Genomic DNA, 22451 nt, shown 5'->3' with positions numbered 1-22451 from the left:
AATCTCATAATTTAACGAATCTAGGTCCATGATGGTCAATGCATAGGGTAGGACCAAAAAAAAGACAAAATTAGTAAATCCCTAGCTGTCACTTTTTGGGAATGGGAGTTGACATCTGTCAACCTTGGAACCTTTGAAGATTTTCGGGGGAATCAAGTCCGTGGATAGTTTAGTCTTTTAGTGGGGAATAGGTACGGAGTACATCGTAGGTAATAATATAGAGTAATTTGGAAAAACAGAAGGACAAAACGCAAGGGGACTTTGACCCTGCCCATTTCACCTGGGCTCATGATATTTTTTTCTACCAGGAAATTAGCGGTGTACTGGGGTCGAGCTGTCTGGATGTTCAGCGTCTCTTCGCTCCCCCTTACTGGGATCTGGCTTTTGTTTTTGTTGGGCACTGGAAAAATATAGGGAAAATAAAATCCCCAATAAATCAAGAAATATTTGTTATTTGCTATTATTACTTTTACTTACGTGGATGATTATTCCCCCGGCTATTCCGACTATTGGGCTCAGTGTTATGTACATTGTAGATTGTACTCTGTAGGAGCCATCTATGGATTCCAGGCTCTATTGGACAATACCCATAACTATCAAAAACCAGTCAAAGAAAATAGAGGGAAAAGATTAGAGCAGTTTCTGGATACATCATCACGGGGTCTGCTAGTTGAGATTGCGATGCTACGTGTGAACATCTCATTTCAATTCGGGCTAAACTTGGGTGGTTGGACAAATTCTGGACTAAACCCTCTCTTTCTTTTTAATTTCCTTTTTTAGTTCTACTTCTTTTTTGCTTTTTCCTTCTAATTTTCTCATTTCTCTTCAACTGACTCTTTTGGTAAACGCCTCGTCTCTGACTGGTCTCTCTAGGTGGTACTTGGCAGGGATTGGAAAAGAGAGAACAGACCCTTGATCGACTTCAAGCCACCCGTGTTTCGTGGTTCCCTCTGAGCCACTGATTTTCCCCTCTACATCCCTGGGGGGTGTGACGTGCTTCTTTCCTCTTTCTCTCTCCACTGTTACTCACGGCCCGTCTTAACGCCCAGATCGTCCCGAACCATAAAAAGAAAAGAAAGAAAAAGACCAGCCAAGAAGGCCTTGGTATTATAATTGTTCTTGGCTTAGAAAATAATTGCAATGGAATTAATAGTAATTGTAATTAATAACATTGCAGTGGTCCACTTAAGTCGGCAACAGCCGTAGGTGGACTTTGACCAGACTGATTTGATGGACCCGGTCGACCGGCCTCTAACAGTAAGATATCCGAGAGGGGACAAAGCTCGGCCGATGTCCGGTGAATGATTTGGTGAATGGTTTGGAGAATGAATTTACGCGCTGGGAGTATTTTAGCCGTTTCTTTAAGATGGACCTTGCAGGTTTTAGCTTGTAGCATCTGTACCCCAAATAGAGGGGAAATGGTGGTGCAAGCGCTGGCTCAAGAAGCGGGAGAGCGCAATCCGCAATCGACGGTGCAGCCGCCGCGCATTACCGGGCCTTTCTTTTTTTTTACTTTCTCCCTCTGCAGCTGCTGACAGATGTCTTGCACGATGAAAGAGAACCTTGGAATGATCGGGACGAGATTAGAATTTCCCTACTGCACAATATTCAATATAGTACTCCGTACCTGTGTACTACTGCCAGTGGTATTCTTAGGTGTAATTTAGTATCTCAACCACGGTTTCAATCATTAACCTCAGATTAAACCGTGGATGTAATTCCCCCCGGTCCTCTCCCCGGTTGACCACCCCTGGTTCACTGAGTGGGACCCGCGCGCGTGGAGACGAACCTTGGAACCCTCTCAGCTGCTATTTATGAAGTGCTCAGGTGTTATTATTGCATTTATGAAACGTTTAAGGCTATGTTTCTATATAGGGTTTATTTTATATAGTACTTAAAATATATTATGCATTGTTTTGACGAATCTTGCAGTCTCGCCCAGCCAAGAATAGTATCCAGAAGTCCAGAATAACCCCCTCAGAAAAGGAATAAATTAATTGAATCTGATCGGTGACTCCACTAAGGGAATCAACTCCCAGATCCAGCGGGCCTATCCCGGGCGATCAGCGTGTTGCTTTCTGCCTGTCACACAGACCAGGATCCTCAGCTGGGAATATTTCTCTTTGACTCGTCCCTGCAGTTTTTATGTTGTTGGTATGGTACTGATTGGGAAATGCTAGTTAATACTTGTTGACTGTTAATAATGGGAATGATTTACCTCTTTACCTTGACGCTTAACTCTTGCTGATCCGGGTGGTCCTTACTTGGTGGCGTAGAAAATAATATAATAATTCTTCCCACCAAAAAAGAAAAAAAAAAAAAAAAATAAAAGGGAAATAGAAATAGAAATAGGAAAAAAGAAAAAAGGAAAAAAAAAACAGCAGATATCGAGTCTAGAGGATGATCTGAACGCACGGTTCTGGTAGTCACTTTCACTCTCTCTCCACCGGGTCCACTGTGATTGATTCGATGGCCTCTCTCTCTTTCTCCTCCATTTTTCTCTTCGTCTCTCCCTCAAAAGACGGGGCAAGCCGGGATTTCTGCAGAACAACATTCTTCTCTTTCTTCTCTTGTGAGAACTTAGTCAGCTTCTTCTTATCCTCCACTGATCGACTTTCCCGCTGCGGCTCAGCGTCATTTCGCTTCACCTCTTTTCCCCTCTCTTAACCGCTGGCCTTCTTGCTAAGTTTCACTGTACGATTTCCTTTTATTTTAAGGCCCTTTTCCTTTTGCCCTTTATTTTATTTTATTTTATATATTTGTGGTTTTTCTTTTTCAAACGCCATCTATCCAGCCTGCAGTGCATAGGGATGCGTTTGCTGCACCACCCCAGCCTCCACCTTTCTGTACGTCCTAACGCACTTCTTCTCTCTCAACCCCCCCATCCCTCGACTGTCTGAGACTTTGAACTCTCTTTCCCCCTACCTTCATCTGGCTTCGGCCTTATTTTATCATTCAATGCGCTCCAATTTGAGAGTTTTTTTTCTTCAATGACATGATTCCTGCATGACCTTGAAACGAAAACTTACGCATTTCTGTTTAGTGCCACTGAAGCTTCCCGAACTTTGATGTGTTCGACGATTGTTAATGATCTTGATGACTATTGTGCTTCTCTGAATTCGTCTTTTTCAAAAAGTCTTTATTGCGCTTCTGTCTAGGCCTTCCGAGTCTTTACAAAAGGTTTACGACTTACTACGAAGCTTCACTACGATATTGCACGCCCCCTGCATTGCCTGCATCTTGCATCACTTGCTATATACATATTTTTTTTTCTGAACGTTTGATTCTGAAAGCCCATTGAATATTTCGTTTGCAACTCTTTGGCTTTCTTTTTTTGTTCCGTGCAACGTTCGCAAGGTCCTGTGGTTTTCTAAAGATTCTGCAGCCTATATTGATAGCACGACGGACGACATTTACGACGTCCGCTGCTCGCTTCATCTCTCTATTCTAAACCGTTTATCCGTGCAACCGAAAAGCTGGAGCTGCCATCGATCTCGCAGGTCCATACCCGCGGTCCTGCTGACATCCCCTGGTACAACCCTCACGCGGCGGAACGACCGTTATTGCCCGGCGACAAACTCCCCGCTCTCAGCCTGCCAACAGCCACCCAGGGCCTCTCCCGGACCGCCTATCCAGACCCGTCTGTGACCAATTCCACCAACTCTAGCGCTCGCACGAGTCTGTCTAGTGCTTCTGTGCCTGTCAACGAACCTAGGAGTCCCCCGTCCTCTGCGGACCTGTCTGGGACCCAGGGCCGTCTTTCATTAGATTCTTCCGCCCCGACTGAATACAGTCTCCCGCCTTCGGTCAACGAAGGGTACTATCCTAGCCCGACTTCTCTCGGCAGCATGAACCAGACCCAGCCGTATATGGATGTCCACTCGCACATGTCTTCTGCTCAGTCATACGCTCCTCAAGGCGCAACCGCAGGCGCAATGTCCCAGTATCAGTACCACGGACAACCCCCTGTGATGCAGCCCGCGTCTTCTTACGCCCCGGCTGCTTACCCCCAATACGGATACCCCACTGGCGTCACGTCACCGCCAACAGGACACCCACCAAGCTCCATGGGTGGCCAGATGCCGGCTCAGCTGCTGCCGTTGCCTGGTAAGCTCCAAAGCCAGAACGTGATCGAAGATTATTCTGATCGTTATCAAGTGAGCAATCACGCCGTGGCGCCTCCGAGCGGGTATGGGAACAGCACTGGCGCTCCGCTACAAGGGTTCGTATTTGATGGTACTGGTCAAGTTGCTCCTCCGGGAGCGAAGCCGCGAGTGACAGCCACATTATGGGAAGATGAGGGGAGCCTCTGCTACCAGGTGGAAGCGAAGGGGGTGTGTGTAGCTCGACGAGAGGGTAAGTTGATTCTGTGGAAAAAGGTCAATTTGAGAACTGTTCACTGACTTGTTTTCTTTTTTTTAACCTTCCAGACAACCACATGATCAATGGTACAAAGCTGCTAAATGTAGCTGGCATGACCCGTGGTCGACGTGATGGAATTCTCAAAAGCGAAAAGCTTCGCCACGTTGTGAAAATTGGACCGATGCATTTGAAAGGTGTCTGGTATGTATTTTGATCCTTCAGAGCACGCGCAGCATCAATTGCTAATTCTTTACTCTTCAGGATCCCATTTGAGCGTGCTCTGGAATTTGCCAACAAGGAGAAGATCACCGATCTGTTGTACCCACTCTTTGTGCATAATATTGGTGGTCTTCTATACCACCCGGCCAACCAGACTCGGACAAACATGGTAGTGCAAGAGTCCCAGCAGCGGCGTTTGGAAGGCCCTCCCCCGGGCCCGCAGCGCACGCCGTCTGGCTCTCAGCAAGGCCCGATTCACCATCACCACCCCTCTTTGCAGACCCCCATGTCTTCTCATATGTCCCAAGGCCCAATGAATGGCCAGCCTGGCTCCAGACCAGGCCTCGAGCGTGCCAACACCTTTCCTACACCGCCAGCCAGTGCATCCAGCATGATGAATCAAGGCAGCTCATACGAATGGGGCGGACAAGTGCCACACACGCAGCCCCTGTCCATCGACACCACACTGAGCAACCAGCGCTCAATGCCAACCACCCCCGCGACCACCCCACCGGGCAACAACATGCAGGGCTTGCCAGCCTACCAAGGCCAAGGATACGACAGCTCCAAGCCCTACTATTCCGCGGCGCCACAAACACACGCCCAATACGCGCCGCACACCCCGCTCACCCAATCAGGGATGTCCAGCTACGGCCAACCCCTGGCTGGCGGGTACATGAAAAGCGAAATGGCGCCACCAAACCCACGCCCGGGCGTCTCCGAGCCCGAAACCTCCGAGCGCGACTCAAACCGCTACAGCCAGAGCAATGGGCCCGGCGAGACCGTCGCCGAGCACGATCAGGAGTACATGCAAGACCACAACGCCGGCTACAACTCCAACCGCGGCTCCTACACCTACACCACCAACCCCTCCGTCAGTTCCCTCACCGGCGAACACTCCCAGCTCACCCCGGAGATGACTAGCTCCCCGAGCCAGCAAAACGGCTCTGGTCGTATGACCCCGCGCACGGGCGCTGGCCCCCCCTCCTCACTGGGCTTCGGGGTATAACACTCCTCCTCGTCCCGCCGCCACTACCCTGTACAACGCTGTCAGCGACACTCGCGGTACCCCGGCCAACGGTGCTTCGGACCCTTACTCCATGGCATCGACCACGGCCCCGGTCTACCCGACTGGAAATGGCTCGCTGAGTGCGGGCAGCAAGCGTATGCGTGAGGATGACGATATCCGTGCCGAGAGTACGGCTGAGTACGAGACCTCGAAGCGCCGCAAGACCATCACCGATGCTACCCTCGGCGGTCCGGTCGGTGGTCCGCCTATTCTTCAACCGATGAAGCCTAGCGGGGTCATGGCTCGTCATCGGTGAGTTGTGTCTGATTCGATTGTGGCCTCTAGTTAGCTTTCACTTTGTTTTGATTCTTGTTTTCGATTTTCTTCGGGTCTTGTTTGATTTTTGCTGGATTTATTTTTCTGTTGGTCTATTTCTCGGTCGGAGTTTGTTTTTCATGATAGACTGCGCATGCACAACCCGCATGGCGCGCCGTGGTCTTGTCTGCGTCTCACGAACATTTTGGAGATCGACAGACCTCGCGGTGTCGAAACGAAACGAAGCTCATTTGTCTCTCTGCTTTTTTTGTTTTCAGGAAGAAATCTCTGGTTTCGAGAATATCTAACTGTGGGGAGGAGAACTAGGCGCAAGATCTGTTCACGGTCCAACATTAGAGCAATGTTGAAAGACTTGTCACTTGTTGAAGACTTGGATAGTGATCGCAGACCTCGATGACTACGATGTGACGAATCTCTTATGAACGAATTTTCTTTGTGTGATGACTTGGGCCATCTTAACGAGTTTTTCTTTTTTTTGCTTTCTTGGGTTTTGAAAAGGATGTGGCATGGCCTTTGGTTTTACTCCCCTCTCTACTTTCTGCTTTTGCCACTCTACTAGAGAGATGATTATGGTAATGAATGGTTATGAACTCTGGGTCTTTAGCGACATACAACGTTGGTTTTGGTCCGGAATGGATTGTTCTTTTTCCAACTGCTTTTCTATTGTAGAAGTGAATCCCTCCCCCTTTCGACTTTTGCCTTGGATTTAGTGGAATGTATCGTCTTCTAACCTTCAATCCCGACATACAAGACCCGACCTCGCCCTCTTAGAGTACCTATCCTTCCGGTACAACTAGGTTTAATGTGGATAAAAAGTGCTACAATTGAATAATCAAAGGACAAATAGAGGGTTAGATTATACAGAGGTCTCTTCTTTGCTAGCAGAAATGCGTATAAGTCATCGGTATCACCGACAAAAGCTCCACCGTCATATCCTTCTCGATCTTACGGGTCGTCTCCGGCGACAACCACACGTACCTCTCTACTTGTCCTGGGTACGGTTGTCCACCATCGTAAATGCACTCAAAGCCATAGTCATCATACATCTCGGATGGTCTAACAACGCTACAGACCACGTTCGTCGTTGGCTCGAGATCGATCTCCAGAGTCGCTCGCGTCCCGTCAAGCGGTGGAAGAGTTTCCTCCTGCCAGCCCTGCTCTGCTGCCCGGTTTTCCAAGTCTGGGACATAGAATGGATTATCCCTTCTCCGGGCAATTTGTAAGAGACTTTCCGTTGGTGCTCGTGCAGGCTTGAGGGCTCTATACATCGATTCGTAGTCAGACATGACACAGGTAATGGCGACCTGCGGGAGCATGGATGGTCACTTGACGGCCAAATGGTGTAGCGTGTTCTTGTAAGGCTTCAATGGCCACCATATCTTCCACAGGATATACTGTGAATCGTTGCTAAAGCCAGCAATATCATTGATCATGACAGCACTGGAGGATTTTCCACTGGTAGGTTTCCCAGACAGTTGAGAGTTGAATAGATGGAGAGTAGAGAGCAATGAGAGCTGGGAGCCATGGTATTTTAGAAGCATAGGAGGACCGGACATCAAATGGCGCAGAATGATAACTGGTGCATGGACAAGGTAATAAAAGTACCACCTGAGTCATTGTACAGACCCGTGGATTGCCTTTTCGAGTTATTTTTGCCTTTTCGGTTTAGCGTCCGTCGCGTAACCTTGGAACCTTCAAAGGTTCAACAGACCTCCCTTCTGTTACCTACCCCAAGGTCCAACTTGTTAGGAATCCGCAGGAAGTGAGATAGCCTTGATCATTAGAGAACAGAGATACCTCCCATTGCCAAAGGCCAAGGGAAAATGACAGGGGCGGTCCCTACAAGCAACCTACGGCAGCCTGAACAATTGCTCGGCCGATCTGACTAGGGTAGCCTGGAGCGAAGGGCTGAATAAAATGATACCGCTGAAGACGTAATACAAAGAGCGGTTCAGAATTTTCAATATAAGATGGAGGCAAGAGCTCTTGCTTTGATCCGAGCACGTTCCAAAGAACCACATGCTCTGACAGACCATGTAGTGTAGCGAAGTAAAATGATTGAAGTTCAGCTTTGGCCGAACAGAAAAAGGCATGCATCCTGCAAATTACGTCCGCTCCATCCACTTCTGCAGAACAGCAGCAACTTGCAAACTATTCTTCTCCATGAACACCATATGTCCATTTCCATGGATGCCGATATCCGCCAGCTGCAGATGTTCCGCCGGGACACCTGCCTGTTGCAGGAACTTGACTGTGCACCAGTCATACGGCGCGTGGTAAGACGATTCGGTCGTCAGGACCAGGATGGGCACCCCGGCGAGATTGACGAGCTGTCTCGGTGCGGGGGAATCGGCCTGGATTACGCAGTCGGAGTACAGCGACGAGTTGGAAGGGATGACGTGTTTCACCAGCTCGACTGGATCGGCCAGGGCTGGTGAGTAGGTTAGCGGGATATCGGTAAGCCCATAGGCACGCGTGGAAGAATTGCTGAAGACAGCGTCCTGGAAGGGAGGACCAGTCGGCTCGATTGAAACGATGGAGTGGACGAGATTCGGGCGCACATCCGCAAGGAGCCAGGGAATAGTTCCGCCCTGGGAGTGCGCGATGAGAATGACTGGGGATCCGATGGTGTCGAGCAGGGTGGCGCCGGCGGCCTGGACGGTCGATTGCTGGTGGGTTGCTGAACTGAGGAACTCCACCGTCGAGGAATAGTAATTGTCGAAATTTGGGTCGCCCATGACGCCCGTCCCGTTCCATTGGGTGTGCAGGGAGGCCTGCGGCCAGAGGTTGTACAGTTTGGGCGCGGTGAAGCGCTGCTGCAACAGCTCGGCGCTGTAGGTGTTCATTGTCCCATTGCCGGGGAACCAGGCACTGCGGCCACGGAAGGTTTGGTCGATGATATAGCATGCGTATCCTTGAGAGAGAAAGTAAGAGGCCCAACCCTCCCCTCCGTCAGGCTTGTTGAGCCAATTCTGCCAGCATCACGGTTAACCTCTGAAAAGGGGAGAGGGGTTCTTCAAATGGTACATACAGTGCCGGTTTGAGCTTGTCCATGGATGAAGACAATTGGATACGGCTTCGTAATACCCGCGGCCGGAGTCAGTTTTTCCACGTACATCTGATCCGCGAAGACATGTTGGCCAGCACTATTCAGAATGTATTGTCCTCCAACATACATGTACGATCGCTGGGCTGGCATCTCACCGCGCCAGCCTAAAGCTGGAGCAGCAATTGCCCAGATCAATAATAATAATGTCCTCATATGCATCTTGAGAGGATGTCAAAGCAGGGGTCGGAACATGAAACGAGAACAAGGTTCATAGGGAGATTATGTAGGACCGGGCTAATCAAATCAAGAGCCTCAGTGGTTTTGCCGAATTTCCTCCGTCGGGCTTTGATCTTGTTAAGCCCGGAAATACGAGGAAGAAGAGAAGAAATGGAAGAGAAATAGAATTTGGACTTCGCCAAGTGGACCTTGACTTTCGCTTGCCTTTAAATGGCAAATAAGTAAATTAGTTGAATCCTGTGGACTTCTTTTATGTAATAATGTCCGGTGGTTATTGCAAAGTCCTCCCATCACCTTTTGATATAGTTTTCCCCCTCAGTGTTGTTGTATGCCATAAAAAGCCATGGATTCCACCCTCATCATCCTTTGGGTGTTTACCTGGGTGGCAATCGGCTTGATTGTGCTTCGGCTGCTACTGCGAAAGTTGAAAGGACGCCAGTTCATCCTGGGCGATTATTTTGCAATGGGAGCGATTCTCTGTGCACTCGTACGCCTCGCCTTGGTCCATGTTATTCTCATCTGGGGAACCAACAATATGTCCACCACGTTCAGACACACGCACAATTTCACCCCCGAGGAGATCCGCCGCAGAGAGATTGCGAGCAAATTTGTGCTCGCCAATCGAGTCTTCTATAATTCCTAGTACGTAGGTTGAATGGAATTGCAGGGTCGTCCCGCTATTTCTTTTCTCATGTTTCTTTTAGTCTCTGGTTGCAAAAATTGGTTCTGCTTGATACCTACCGCAGACTGCTCACCAACCTCCGGTGGGAGAAGGCCACGATGATCTCATATATTGGGATATTCGCTGCCACGTATATAATCGTACAAATCGTGACTTTCACAGAGTGCGATCCATTCAGCCATTACTGGATGGTATTGCCGGATCCTGGTATTCCTCTCCTTCTTCCCTCTTTCATGTTTACTTTTACTTTCATTTATTTTCTAACCAATGTAGGCATATGCTGCCGGGCACAGCTGCAATTGATCGTCCTCGGTATGCCCTCTATCTGAAAGGTCGTTTCAATGCATAGCTCTAACATTGTAGTTCCATCAGGCGTCCTAAATGTCATCACCGATATTATGCTTATCGCCTTGCCAATTCCAATTCTGGTTCTGGTTAAACGATCCACCATTGAGTAAGCTTGGCCCGACTTATATCAACATATGCATATCTTTGACGCGTTCTCTCCAGAAAAATCCAGCTAGCGGCCCTCTTCGCCGTCGGTCTTTTCATTGTCGCAATCACTATCGCTAGACTACCCCAAAACGCCAAAAACTCCACCGCACAAGTAAACAGAACCACTTGGGCGTCCATTGAGTTACTAGCTGCCGCTATCGTCGCTAACGCTCCCGTCCTGTACGGACTTCTCAAGGGGCAGAGCGAAAGGTCCAAGAACGCAGCATCAGGAGCTGGATCAACTGGGCCGTCGCAAGGAATTAAAAAGAGACCAGCAAATGAGCCTGAATTTGAACTGCAAAGGACCCGTCATAGTAAGAGAGGGTCTGCTCTTGGTTCAAGGATATCATCTAGGAATTATTTGGAGATTGATGGCGAAAGTAGTCAGTCGTTGACTCGAAGCCTGGAAAATTAGTATATATAGATGTCTATTTCAACCAAAACACTTATTAATTAATATGACCTCACACGCATTCAATAGGGACAAGATATAGTTTGGCCAGTGCAAGGGCACAGAACAACCAGAGACCTACTCCGTAGTAAGGCACCAAGTTTGTGCCTCAGGCACAACGATTATGCAGCCTTGTCAAAGCGCCCAGGACAGTCTAACCCAAAGTAGCAAAATCAAAATATCCGAACCATGGTTCTTTCCGCTTGACGACTTCCAAGGTTCTTGCCCAAATTTCAACTCAAACACAACCACATCCCAGACCACACCATCCTGGCCAACGTGGCCCCCAAATAATGAATGGAAACCCACGCTGCCAAACCGCCAAACCGCAGGAACCAACTATGAACAGCGACCGACCAGAACGAGAACGACCCGCCAAACCACAACTCCCAGAACCCCGAAATCACCTTCATTTCGATCCCTGGCAGTCAGCCTCAACAGGACACCAGCGCGCAGACCAAGGCGGCAGCTTCCTCGGTTCAACCTCATGGCGAGATGCGCGCTCGGCAAAATTGACCATGCAGTACCGAAGTGGGGATTGCCTTCCAGGGAGGGGAACGGGACCGGGACCAGCGAACAAGACCACACAAAAGACCACCCTTGTACCGGGTGCATTCGATGGAAAATGCGCGTCCGAGTCACCACCTAAAGCCCCCGCTTCCGGTGAATGGGCTATGGTAGCGGGGGATGTGGCTAAGCGGAATGAACTCGACGTTCGGGATATCCGGTCATTTATGGGTGTTAGCAAGAGGAAGGCTGTGGATGAACTCGGAAATGAGACTAAGGCGGAGATGAAGAAGCCTAGGACTGTTTCTGGGGGGAACGGCAGTCTAAGTCCGGCTCTATATGCAAAAGAAATGGACAAGGAAACGGAAAAGTCTGAAATAGAAGACAACCCCCAACCCAAGTCCCGCTCTGGCACCGGCCTCGATCTGAAAGCGACTTCGCGTATCTTCGCCGGCGTCACGATCTTCATAAATGGCTCAACGCTCCCCCAGATATCGGAGTACAAACTCAAACATCTACTCGCTTCGAATGGGGCCAAGACCTCCATCTACATGGCCCGGAAGACGGTGACGCATATTCTCGTCGGACAGCCCAATACCGGATCTGGGACTGGAACGGCTGTGTCTGGCGCGGGGGGAGGCCTTGCTGCGAGTAAGCTTCAGCAGGAAATTACCCGTGGGGGATGGAAAGGTGTGAAGGTCGTTAGTGTGGACTGGTATGTATATGGTGTTGAATGACCGACGAGTGATCCTTTCTGACGTTGGAATTGTTATCACTAGGGCTCTCGAGAGTATCAAAGCTGGGCGTCGTCTTGCGGAGTCTCGTTTCCCTGGTATGCATGTTGCTGCCAAGGGGCAGCGGAGTGTTGCTGGTATGTTTGGTGTGCAGGGGGTGAAGAGGTGATCTTCTCTTCCATGGATATGGTTTGTATTTAGCGACTTCTTTTTTCTCTTTTTGGTTTGCGTTGCATTGCATTGCGTGTGGCATTTTGCCATCGATGGCGTTTTGGATAGAGTCATGGTTTCCCGTTAATCTTCTGGGCTGGGATGATGAATCTTCCAACTACATGCACTTATGATACCCAATGATCTATGATCACATCGAATCTAATCTGGTCGTTCTGGTTAGTGAATATTGAATATCTGGCTTGGAATTTCTCTCGTTCAATTGACTAATACACTACCGTTGCCGATATAGCTTATGATGGAGGTTGGCTTCTAGTATACTAATTTTCACTTGACACTTAGACGTGAAGTTCATTTCATTATTCGATCATGCACTATCATCACAGCATCCATTATATACACAATCAAAATCGAAACCCAATGACATGTACACGTACATGTACAGACGGGTGATAAAACCGGGTTCGATCGAACAATAATCAAAAAAATACAGAAAAGAAAAGAAATATCAACAATATCTCCCAATAAGCGCCATAGCCATGCAAAAAAATAATGCGAAGAAAAACAGGATATATGCATCATAAATTAGAATACCAAGATGGCTATATAAGCCAGGTAGATCGTGCAGCTTTCTCACGTTCTCCTGAATGAACTCCCCCTACCTCCGCGTGTGGCATATGTCTCGCCGTCATGGCTGCTGTTGTCAGACATATGCCGACGCCAGCCACTCTGTTGACGACTCGGGTAGACAGGCGGGGGGTCATTGGGATCTTCTATCTCGCTGGAGAGGGTCGTTACCATATCGGATTCCGAAGAGACTGATCTCAAGGCCGGTACATTTGTTGCGGTGGGCATGAGGTCGAGGGTGGTGGTGGGCGTGATATCAGGGAGTGGCGGGAGGGGGTTTGGATGACGGTGGGTAGAGAAGGAGGATTGGGCTGGAGGCGGGGCGCGAGAATGGGCATGCACAGAAGAGTTTGTCCGTGTGCGAGTTCTGCTGCCACTGCCCCTCGAGGAAGGGTGTTTCCAGCCCTCTTCATCGCGGGAGATGGGCTCGGGGGATGAGGCGGTTTGTCGGTTGTGTGGGAGGTAGTAGGGGTTGTTGGACTCGGAGTAGTGGTGGTGATTGTCCTCGTAGGCAGGGAATGCGGCAGTGGAAATGTTGCTGGACACGGAGTTGCCGTGTGATCGGCCTGCAAACATGGGCTGGGGCTCGCCAAGTTCCGACTCGGCGCTCGACCAGCGGTCTAACTTTTCGTTTAGGAGTTCTTCTTCTGGTTGCGATCGGCGCGAGTCGCCGTGGACGAGACCAAGTGACTCTTCCTCGGTTGCAGACTTGCGCATATCGGCTGCCAGGTGAGTTCGGCGTAGGATGCCACGGGGCGAGCCCGGTGTGGGTTTGACGGAAGATTCGCTGTCGGCCTTCATACGGCCCATCATGTTGTTGAAAGAGAACTGCCGACGGGCAGTGTTGGCGATAGGTTCCGGTGTCAGGGATTCGGCCTTTTCGTCCGCCCATGATACAGACCGCAGCGTATCACTACGCGGACGGTTTGCATTGAATGGAACCTCCAAACCCCCAGCCATACCGGCACCATGGTATTCGGCATCAGCATTGCCATTTTGTTGTGCCAGGCCTGTCATTCCCACTGGTTGAGTGTTGGCGTTGGAGCTTTTCTCGTCTTCTGTATTTACAGCTTTCCATTGGGAAGGATGAAGGACGCTGGTAGCCCGAGACCGAATGCTATCCATGAAAGAATGACCGCTTTGCTTGGTGTTAGGTCGGTGGTTCTCCTCATCCTCAACAGCGGGAAATCGGGACATGCCCCACGGTGGATGTTGTTTGACCGAGGGTGTTCGTGGAGTGATTGGTCGTGACATAGTTGGTCCCTCGCCAATGACAGTCTTGCGCCGGCGCAGGCCATCCCATTCGATTATCTCATTCTCGGCCGGTACTTTCAGGGTATCTTCATGCTTGTCATGGAAGAAACGGCGCGCTTCGTCCGTCTCCATAGTGCGGCGAGCAGTTGAAATGCGACGGATGATAGAAGCCGTACCACGAATGGAGTCTGCCTTGGGCTCAGACTCGGGTTCTTCTACCTCGGCAACCTCTCGAATCTGATCCAGATCGCCCTTGAAAATAGCAGCATCGGGCACGTCCTTGGCGGACTTGGATAGCTGCAGCAATACCACACCGGCACAGATTTGCAAGAACCCGATAATCACAGTTGCAATCTGGACTCCGGTACCCTTGAAGCCCTGGAACAGAATGGCGGATGTGATAATGGTGGCGCTAGTGAACATCACATAATAAGTCGGGGTGACCAGAGCGGCATTAAAAAGATTAAGCGCTTTCTGTATATCGGGGTTAGCACAGCCATGGGACACAAAGAGAGTGAAGACGTACATTGAGATAAATAATCTCGGTCAACAGCGTCCCGATAACGAACACAAACAAGACATAGAGGAACCAATGCTTGAACTGCTCCTGGCCATTAATCTGAGCGAGAATGGCAGACCCCAAGCCCTGCGTAGCCACGACACTCAGTCCACCGACCATGCTGCAAATACTGATATAAACAAACATGCTCGACTTTCCATAGCGTGGACCAGCCCAAAGAGCCGTAAAAGCAGCTCCCACAATGATCACCCCAGCATAGACCAAAAACCCAGGCTGAATAACAAAATGCTGCATACTCTGAATGTCCTTGACAGACGACTGCTCAGGCGCATTCATAGCAATAGTAACCGATCCAATAATACAACAGAAACAGCCAACCTTGCCCACGAAACTAAGCCGTTCCTTGAGGAAAATCGCCGACAGAATCGTCGTAATCACGACCGAGAGTGCACCAAGCGGCGTCACCAAAATCGCATCGACAAACGCATACGCCACAAAATTGCAGATCTCTCCAACAATCATCAGCGTCATACCAGTCCACCACCAGAAATTCTTGAGATATCCATATCCCTCACCAGCTTCCTCATTGTACTTCACGTTCGCCTTCAGCAGTCCAATTTTCTTAACCACAAACGAGATACCGATGAAGACGCCCGATGCGACAGCCAGCGATATACCGACGGCCTTGTACACCGGTGGACGGCCTGAGGTTTCCGCGCGTGCGAGGAGGTTGTTTGCATGCGATAAGGCGGAATTGGGATCCATGGTTGTGGAGGTTGGAGATTATGGCCACACTGACCAGCAGTGGGAAGAGGAGGAGAGGTTTGTCGCGGGGACAGAGAGTCGTCCGAAGACGAGACTCAGCGACTATTTGAAACACTTGGTGATGCTGCCACGATATCGATAAAGATTGGGCGTATCGCCGGGGCGACTATCAACGAGGGGCCTGCGTCAACAATGGTTCCGAGTCGAGGTGTCCCAACGAATTTTGTGATAGAGAAATAATTGTGATTTAGAATATTGACGATCAGGGAATGCTTCTGGAAAATGTCCACGAGGAAAGGAAAAATGTGGGATTCCGCAAGGGGGGAAGTCAGCCGTTGGCGCTAAGACTTTCGGTGGCAAATGGCAGGGATCAGATTTTGAGGGTAACAAGAAGTAGAATCTATTTAAGACAAAGGATCGAAGTGAAGAATCGAATAAGAAATACAAAATTAAAGAAAAAGAAAAGAAAAGGGGAAGGGGAAGGGGAAGGCAAAGAGATCGAGATGCAAAACAAAGAGGCTGGGCCATGTGGGGAAAGGAGGAGGTACTGGTACTCCTGGTGAGGCGGGCTGGGCTGCGATCGGCAGGTACCTGTACCTCTTGGCCTATATTGCTTAACCGTATAGTTTATTGCCCTCGAACAATATACTATACGTTGGGATCAACAGGCGATTTACATTGTACACGAATTCAGAATTTACCTATGTAGATGGAATTGACATGCTTGTTTTTTTTTCACTCTCGCATAATTACTATACAGACCATCAATTCCCACATTTGGTGTCTCATAAATGTCGTCATTCATTATGCCCAAGCGAAACCAGCACTGGCCATCTTTCGCAGGGGGGGGATCAACTAAGATAAAAGTCATAAATAGGATTGCATGCGCCCAAGACGCCCCTCTCAGCCTTAATCAACCGTCTCACCAGAGGGGTATTCAGCAGGAAAGACACAAAAACAACGTAATGCACATGTTCAAAAAAAAGGGGGATTCGAGACGAAAGCATATGAGAAGGGGATCACCGCACGTGGTAGCTGGGCTTACGTTGCCGGTTTACCGTTGGTGGCGGCTCATCAACTGGGTAAGGGGGTCGGACTTTGGTGTTCGAGGTAGACGATGGTGCTTGGGAGAATAGTGGTGCAGGCATAGCCACGCCTCCGTCATCTTCTTGAGCTGGGTATGGGATGGGCGTCTTGGGCGGCACTGGTGGTGCCATGCCATTGAAGGTTGCAAAGTACTCACCACTCTGGGTAGGCGAGCTCTGTTGCTGCGAGCTTGGTCGGCTTGCAAGCTCGTGGCTTCGGCGATAATCACTGCCGGATTGCCGAGGCGAGGAAACAGATATGCTATCCTGAGGTGTTGGGTGAATCGGGAGTGTGTCTTCCGTTGGGGATGTAGTCACCACGGTTGGAATGGGAAGGGGCGCTTGTGAAGGTGGAGGGTGGTGTGCGGAGCCAACGAAGTCCGCAGGTAATTCCGCAGGTAGTTCGACAGCGAAGTGCGCAGGGGGTGGAACATGTGATTGAACGGGAGGAGAAAGCGAAAGCTCTTCAGTCTCAAGATCAAACGATAGGTCGTCGCGATCCCCGCCAGCTGCGGCATGGCTCGCCAGACGGCGGTTCATGCGGTCGATCTTAGCAAATCTCACACCTGCTTCTAGAATCATCTTCTTGACTTCAGGTCTGGCCAGATACTGCCGTGTGTTGGTACTGATATCGGCTAGCCGGTGCCATTCATTCATACCAAACTCGCCAACCCCAACCTCAACGTTGAGGCGGAAATAGTTGTCTTTGCTGACATTGCGTTTCGCGAGACGGTCTCGAAGCATATCATTGTGAATGTCCTCGCAGCCCTCAATCTTCGTCATCAGCCGACGCCGCGCTTCAGCAAATGTACCCAACGAGTCGCTGAAGAAATCCTCCCACCATTCATGTTGTCGGTTATTGGTGCCAGGTGGGCGCTTTCCAGTTCCCACACTCACGAAGACCCCAACTTCTCGACCCGGCCACTCGTTCACGACAGCCTCATCAAGGACCAGCGGCGCGGGATTGAATGTGCCATGACCCTCATCAATAAAATGGTGCTGACCAATCTGGATGGGCTTGAAAGCAAGCCCCGTCGCAGATGTCGCACGTCCTGCTTGCCAGATAGTGCAGTCGAATTCAGGTGGAGGTTCCCGGCGGGAGTCGTAGGATCGTAGAAGGACAGCCGTTCCTTTACGCGGAGTGCCCTTGTACATAGCAGTGACCGCACTATATTTTATATGAAATATCAGTACCAGCGACCGATGGTTTTACGTTATAGAACTCACGTTTTCGTCCGATTTTCTCGGTTATCATAAAGCAGCGCATCTGGGTTACCCCAACGCAACCCATTCAGAAAAACAGAGCCTCTTTGGCTGGTCGGGGACATTGGATGCGAAGCAGCAGCAGTGCTGAAACTGCCACGGCTAATAGAGCGTTGTGGGATGGAGGCTGGACTGTATGGCAGACTGGTCATAGAGGCCATGGAATCACGATTGGGAGCATTCCCCGTGTCATTTCCCTCCGTCTCGTACACTGTATGTTCCCGCACACATTCCCGGATCGCCTCCTCGAGCTTCGAGGCCTTGAACAAAGTCGAGCGGTAGGGAATACCAGCGATGGTCTTGTCGGTCTCGAATACTTTGCGAGTCATGCGTACGTATACTTCTTTGCAAGTCTCGAGATCCAGGCGGAGGCGACCGAGCATCAGGGCGATCAAGCCGCCAGTGCCGGTACCGGCGATCAAGTCGAAGTGATCGCAAGGTTTGGGAATCTGGTCTCGACGTGGAGGCTTGCCTTCGCATTCAACATAAGTGCGGTACATGAGTTCCTGGAGGAGAATAAGCATAGAGTAGCCACGAACACCACCGCCATCTGTCCAGGTCAGCTGAATCTGATATACGCCGGGATGAGATAATACTAACCTAGAGACAGGATCCGCAGCGGAGGACCCTTGGTGGTGTCCTTGCGGCGCAGATTGGCTGGATCCATGGCGATTGTAACAGTAATGTTTTGGAACGATTACGATCGCTCTTTTTTTTTGTGCCTGCTGCGGCAGCTTACCCGCGGCGGGGCTCAGCAATGCCTTATGCACCGGATCGCGGGATATCTGGCGCCTGACCGATCAGGTCTTGGATAAAGAGGCAGAAGCGTCGCACAAGTGAAACACAGGTCGAATCCAGCTCTGGTTAGGGGCGTGACAGGTAAACGTGAGAGTCGCAGTTTAGTGTGGACTCCAAATAGGCAGCGGCGTATGGATGATGATTGGAGGGGCTTGAGCCACAGTCCCTGAATAGTTCGATAAGGCTGTACTGGCTTGAGACAACGAAATGTATGAGTCGCACAAGTCAATAGAATCGGCAAGGGAAGACGAAACTGCAAGTTCAAAAGATACTGCAAGTTATTCTTAGAAACCGAATCCAAGTCCACTTTTGGCTGTTGCTTTTCCATGGGTCAAAAAAGGTCAGGTGACCATTCGGGGCAACCGGTGGCGGTGTCTTGTTATGATGTAATTGTGGCTGTGTGTTTATCCCCCAATTAAGTTGCTTTCTTATGCTTCTCACTCAGATTTCAGCTACGATGCGGTTCGATGTATATGTTGTAGGAGGAAGAATAACTATCTGTATTCGCTTCATGTCAAGGGTTTGTCAAGTCACCTAAAATTGTTCGTCTGTGAAAAGGTTCGTCCTAGAACTTATATTTAATTCCAACCTCCAATATGACGTCAATTCTCCTGATATCTATGTACAGATACCGAGATGTCCATATTGATGTGCAACCAAAAGTAAAATACACCTAGGTATCTACATTGTTACTTTCAATTCGTCATGCCAGGCCAGTCTAAAGAACCCAATTAGCATTCGCTCCCACAATTCGCCGGAAAGAAGGAGAAACACTCACCAAAAATAGACCTCTTAGTTCCTTTCTCAGAAACCATAACCTCATCCCCAACCCTCAGGCTAATTCCCTCACCCTTCGGCTCCAAGAAAGCATATCTACCAAAGACAGGGCTATACTTCGCCCCAGAATCCACCCTGCGATCCTTCATCAACTTCTTAAGCACAGCACCAGACTCACCAGTCCCCATCTTCCCAGTCTCATAATCAACATTAAGGCTCTGACAGCGTACACAATTCCCCGTCAGCAACAGCCTACTTGACCCACGCTCCAATCCAGCGTTCACGGTCAGCGCACCCCAAAAGTCCTCTTCAAAAGCCTCCCCAGCCCCCGAAACAACAATATTAGGCCGGAACTTCGTGCGGTCCATCTCTTCCCCGTCCGGCAGCCGCGCTGAGACATTATCAACGGATGTCTCGGAGATAACCAGATAAGGCGCGCAGTCCGCAAACGTAATGCGGTCCTCATGCTGTGCGTGCACAGTGTAAAAGTAATATAGCACCAGCACCAACACTACCGCACTCGCCGTGAAAATGGTGGGTGAGAGACTGCGAGCTGTTTGGGGGGTTATCCCGTCGCGGATGATTGTACCACCATGAAGGAGTATGTTGATTGCGGATGCTACAATGAGAATTGGGAGGACACGTTCCCATTTCCTGTCGGGGCTTGTTAGGCTTTCGCATATTGTACGCAGCGGTGTCTTTTTGTCTTTCTTTGCTGGCGCGAGTGTGCCAAGCACCTCTCTCGAATGCGGGCCAAGGTAGGCTAGGACTACGGGGTATCCGAAGCGAGCGCTGAACCAGTTGTTGTACTCTGCGCCCATGTTGTATCCTGTTGTTGGGCTCTGGTGCATTACGATTTTGAGAGGGTTGAGGGCTTTTGGGTCGGGCTGGAGTGGGATTTCCAGTCGATTGGTTTCGCGGGGTCTGGTAGCTGACTCTGCTGGAGGGTGGTATGTGATAATCAATTTCCCACTGTCCTTTTCTGTCTCCGGATACTCGATGTCTGTGCGAAAGAGGGCCATCTCTGGGAAGTGCGGGACATGCATGTTCTTTAGGGTTGTGGTGCCGGAGCCATCCTCGACTGGGATGACTTTGAGGAGCATGAAGTGGCGGTCATATCGAAAGCCGCGTGTAGTTAGGATACCCTCTGTGGTTGTTGTTGGTCGGAGGGATTTAACCGGGTAAACATAGAGCTGACGGTGGGTTAGTATTCTGTTTCCCGTCTTCGTCGCAATTCCGTGTTCGTACCTGGCTGACTTTCATGATTGCAGGTGGAAGTCTCTACTGTAGATGAAAAGAGAGCAGTATATCGTACCTCGATGCGATCTACGGTTATGAAAATCACTTTGGCAGGCCGATCTCGGGGAAAGAAAATGATGACATCGTCCCCATTTCCGTGAATTAGAGTTTGCGGAGTAAATCTGCCCATTTATTACCCGAATTTGTATATTTTGCCTACAAACGGTACGCAAAGGTCACTTTAAGACCAGCTTCCATCCCTCGCCACTCATCAATATTGTGCCGCGAGAAAGTAATTCTCCAGGTGGCCCTCGCTCCGCGAACGCTACTAGTTTGGTCAGCGGATATCTCGACCCGAATCACGTGCGGGAGCTGTCTATCGCCTTGCTGACATCGTATCCCCGTCGTTCAACCTGTCGACAACATTCTAAAGTCTTTACAAGATACATTGCTCTTGCAAAGACTCTTCTTGTCTCATTCAGAAGACCCGAAGTCTCCCTACTCAAGGTTAACCATTGAGGAAATCTCCCCACTTATCTTCAGACCACATGACTGACTGGGTAGACGTGCGCAGAACGTTGAGCCCTGCCTCGACCGTCTCGCGTTTCGGATCCTGTCGTAACTGGATCCTGGGTCTTCTTCACGTCATCCAATTCCCTTCGGGACTTCCTGTTTTCGCTAGGTCTTTCGCGAACTATGGACTCCGCGGAACTTCAGGACGGTACTTGCCATCCTCGATGGGACGTCCTTTATTCCGCTGCAGGCTTCTCCCCACCTGTTCCAGAGACTATTAACGATCGAGCCAGCGAAAAATGCAATATGCTGAACCCGGGTGGTGTCACAGTACTGAGACTATCTCCCGATATGGTCGTGAAATATGGGCCACATGTTACCATCACCGAAGCGCAGAGCATGATTTTTGTGGCAGAGCACACGAAAGCGACTCCTATTCCGAAGGTTTTCGCGTATTGTACTTATGGTCCACTCAACAGAGACATCGATGACTATGGGAGCCTTTTTGACACCTACATATTTATGAGTCTTGTTGGGGTCAAACTCTCGACTTAGCTTGGGACTCATACGATGAACTGACGAAGACCAATATTGTGAATGAGCTAAAGACATATATGGACGAGCTCCGTGAGATCAGAAGCGAGCCCTACATTGGGTCTGTCAACAAAGGACCTGTCAGGGACCAGACTTTTGACAACTTCCACGTTAAAGGTTCTCCCCCTTGCATTGACGCTATAAGGACCAATTTCTGATTTATTGTCTAAGGTCCCTTTGAATCAGAGGAGACATTCAACGAAACAATCCTCGACGCATATCAGGCAAACTTCCCAAAGCGACACATCAGAAGTTTCCTTGCGGGCATGCTCTCCCAGAAAAGGCACAGTGTTTGTTTTACTCATGCGGATTTGCGTCCGCAAAACATCATGGTGCGAGGTGGGAGTATCACTGGTATTATCGATTGGGAATTGAGTGGTTGGTATCCAGAATACTGGGAGTTTGCAAAAGCACTCTACGTCTGGAGGTGGCAGAACGACTGGGTCGATTACTTGACGAAAGCTTTGGAACCGTATTATAATGAATACGCTGTCCATTCGTTCGTGGCCGAAGCCTTATGGTGACAAAGATCTTGCTATCGCTGAAAATATGATTCAGTCTTCCCACCGATAGCTTGATCCAACCCATCCATCCCCCAACTGTTGGCAATTCCACCAGGCGCTAAGAAAGCGCTGGCTGTGGCGCCGACCATTAACTCGCTAATGCATGGCTGTCACTTCCATGCCCTGTAGCCTCTGCTCCTGTCAATTACATACGATGTCCCTCGTGACCAAAGGCTGAGAAAGAACAACCAGTACCTTTCA

General features: G+C 49.8%; 10 protein-coding genes across 10 annotated transcripts; 5 read left to right on the top strand and 5 right to left on the bottom strand.

Moving 5' to 3' along the window:
* Positions 1-2810: 2810 nt before the first annotated feature.
* On the top strand, positions 2811-5590 carry N7525_003670 (KilA-N domain-containing protein; the record flags this gene model as incomplete). The annotated part of the gene is made up of 4 exons (XM_061212784.1): positions 2811-2846; positions 3399-4356; positions 4431-4563; positions 4624-5590. 4 exons carry the CDS (start codon positions 2811-2813, stop codon positions 5588-5590), a joined length of 2094 nt encoding a protein of 697 aa, XP_061069805.1.
* Positions 5591-5681: 91 nt separating this feature from the next.
* Positions 5682-5906, top strand: N7525_003669 (uncharacterized protein; the record flags this gene model as incomplete). Its single annotated transcript, XM_061212783.1, has 1 exon — positions 5682-5906. The coding sequence occupies one exon, from the start codon at positions 5682-5684 to the stop codon at positions 5904-5906; it is 225 nt and encodes a 74-aa protein (XP_061069804.1).
* An 898-nt stretch (positions 5907-6804) lies between these two features.
* On the bottom strand, positions 6805-7242 carry N7525_003668 (uncharacterized protein; the record flags this gene model as incomplete). Its single annotated transcript, XM_061212782.1, has 1 exon — positions 6805-7242. The coding sequence occupies one exon, from the start codon at positions 7240-7242 to the stop codon at positions 6805-6807; it is 438 nt and encodes a 145-aa protein (XP_061069803.1).
* A 789-nt stretch (positions 7243-8031) lies between these two features.
* On the bottom strand, positions 8032-9194 carry N7525_003667 (alpha/beta hydrolase; the record flags this gene model as incomplete). Its single annotated transcript, XM_002558882.1, has 2 exons — positions 8032-8898; positions 8958-9194. The coding sequence occupies 2 exons, from the start codon at positions 9192-9194 to the stop codon at positions 8032-8034; spliced, it is 1104 nt and encodes a 367-aa protein (XP_002558928.1).
* A 361-nt stretch (positions 9195-9555) lies between these two features.
* On the top strand, positions 9556-9855 carry N7525_003666 (uncharacterized protein; the record flags this gene model as incomplete). The annotated part of the gene is made up of 1 exon (XM_061212781.1): positions 9556-9855. One exon carries the CDS (start codon positions 9556-9558, stop codon positions 9853-9855), a length of 300 nt encoding a protein of 99 aa, XP_061069802.1.
* A 137-nt stretch (positions 9856-9992) lies between these two features.
* N7525_003665 (uncharacterized protein) lies at positions 9993-12250 on the top strand (the record flags this gene model as incomplete). The annotated part of the gene is made up of 6 exons (XM_061212780.1): positions 9993-10101; positions 10168-10206; positions 10258-10348; positions 10405-10703; positions 11009-12062; positions 12127-12250. The coding sequence occupies 6 exons, from the start codon at positions 9993-9995 to the stop codon at positions 12248-12250; spliced, it is 1716 nt and encodes a 571-aa protein (XP_061069801.1).
* A 635-nt stretch (positions 12251-12885) lies between these two features.
* On the bottom strand, positions 12886-15418 carry N7525_003664 (DUF803 domain membrane protein; the record flags this gene model as incomplete). The annotated part of the gene is made up of 2 exons (XM_002558885.1): positions 12886-14607; positions 14660-15418. The coding sequence occupies 2 exons, from the start codon at positions 15416-15418 to the stop codon at positions 12886-12888; spliced, it is 2481 nt and encodes an 826-aa protein (XP_002558931.1).
* A 1019-nt stretch (positions 15419-16437) lies between these two features.
* On the bottom strand, positions 16438-18433 carry N7525_003663 (putative Patatin-like serine hydrolase; the record flags this gene model as incomplete). Its single annotated transcript, XM_002558887.2, has 3 exons — positions 16438-17671; positions 17731-18316; positions 18367-18433. The coding sequence occupies 3 exons, from the start codon at positions 18431-18433 to the stop codon at positions 16438-16440; spliced, it is 1887 nt and encodes a 628-aa protein (XP_002558933.1).
* An 826-nt stretch (positions 18434-19259) lies between these two features.
* Positions 19260-20604, bottom strand: N7525_003662 (MOSC domain protein; the record flags this gene model as incomplete). The annotated part of the gene is made up of 3 exons (XM_002558888.2): positions 19260-19282; positions 19343-20534; positions 20590-20604. 3 exons carry the CDS (start codon positions 20602-20604, stop codon positions 19260-19262), a joined length of 1230 nt encoding a protein of 409 aa, XP_002558934.2.
* A 524-nt stretch (positions 20605-21128) lies between these two features.
* On the top strand, positions 21129-22211 carry N7525_003661 (aminoglycoside phosphotransferase family protein; the record flags this gene model as incomplete). The annotated part of the gene is made up of 4 exons (XM_061212779.1): positions 21129-21301; positions 21387-21550; positions 21649-21804; positions 21859-22211. 4 exons carry the CDS (start codon positions 21129-21131, stop codon positions 22209-22211), a joined length of 846 nt encoding a protein of 281 aa, XP_061069800.1.
* Positions 22212-22451: the final 240 nt, after the last annotated feature.

The sequence above is a fragment of the Penicillium rubens genome, assembly GCF_028828025.1.
Source record: "Penicillium rubens strain IBT 27055 chromosome Unknown utg000002l_segment0_segment0, whole genome shotgun sequence".
In the NCBI taxonomy this organism is placed as follows: domain Eukaryota; kingdom Fungi; phylum Ascomycota; class Eurotiomycetes; order Eurotiales; family Aspergillaceae; genus Penicillium; species Penicillium rubens.
The sequence above is the reverse complement of the archived record's forward strand: the minus strand, read 5'-3'. Positions and strand labels throughout refer to the sequence as shown.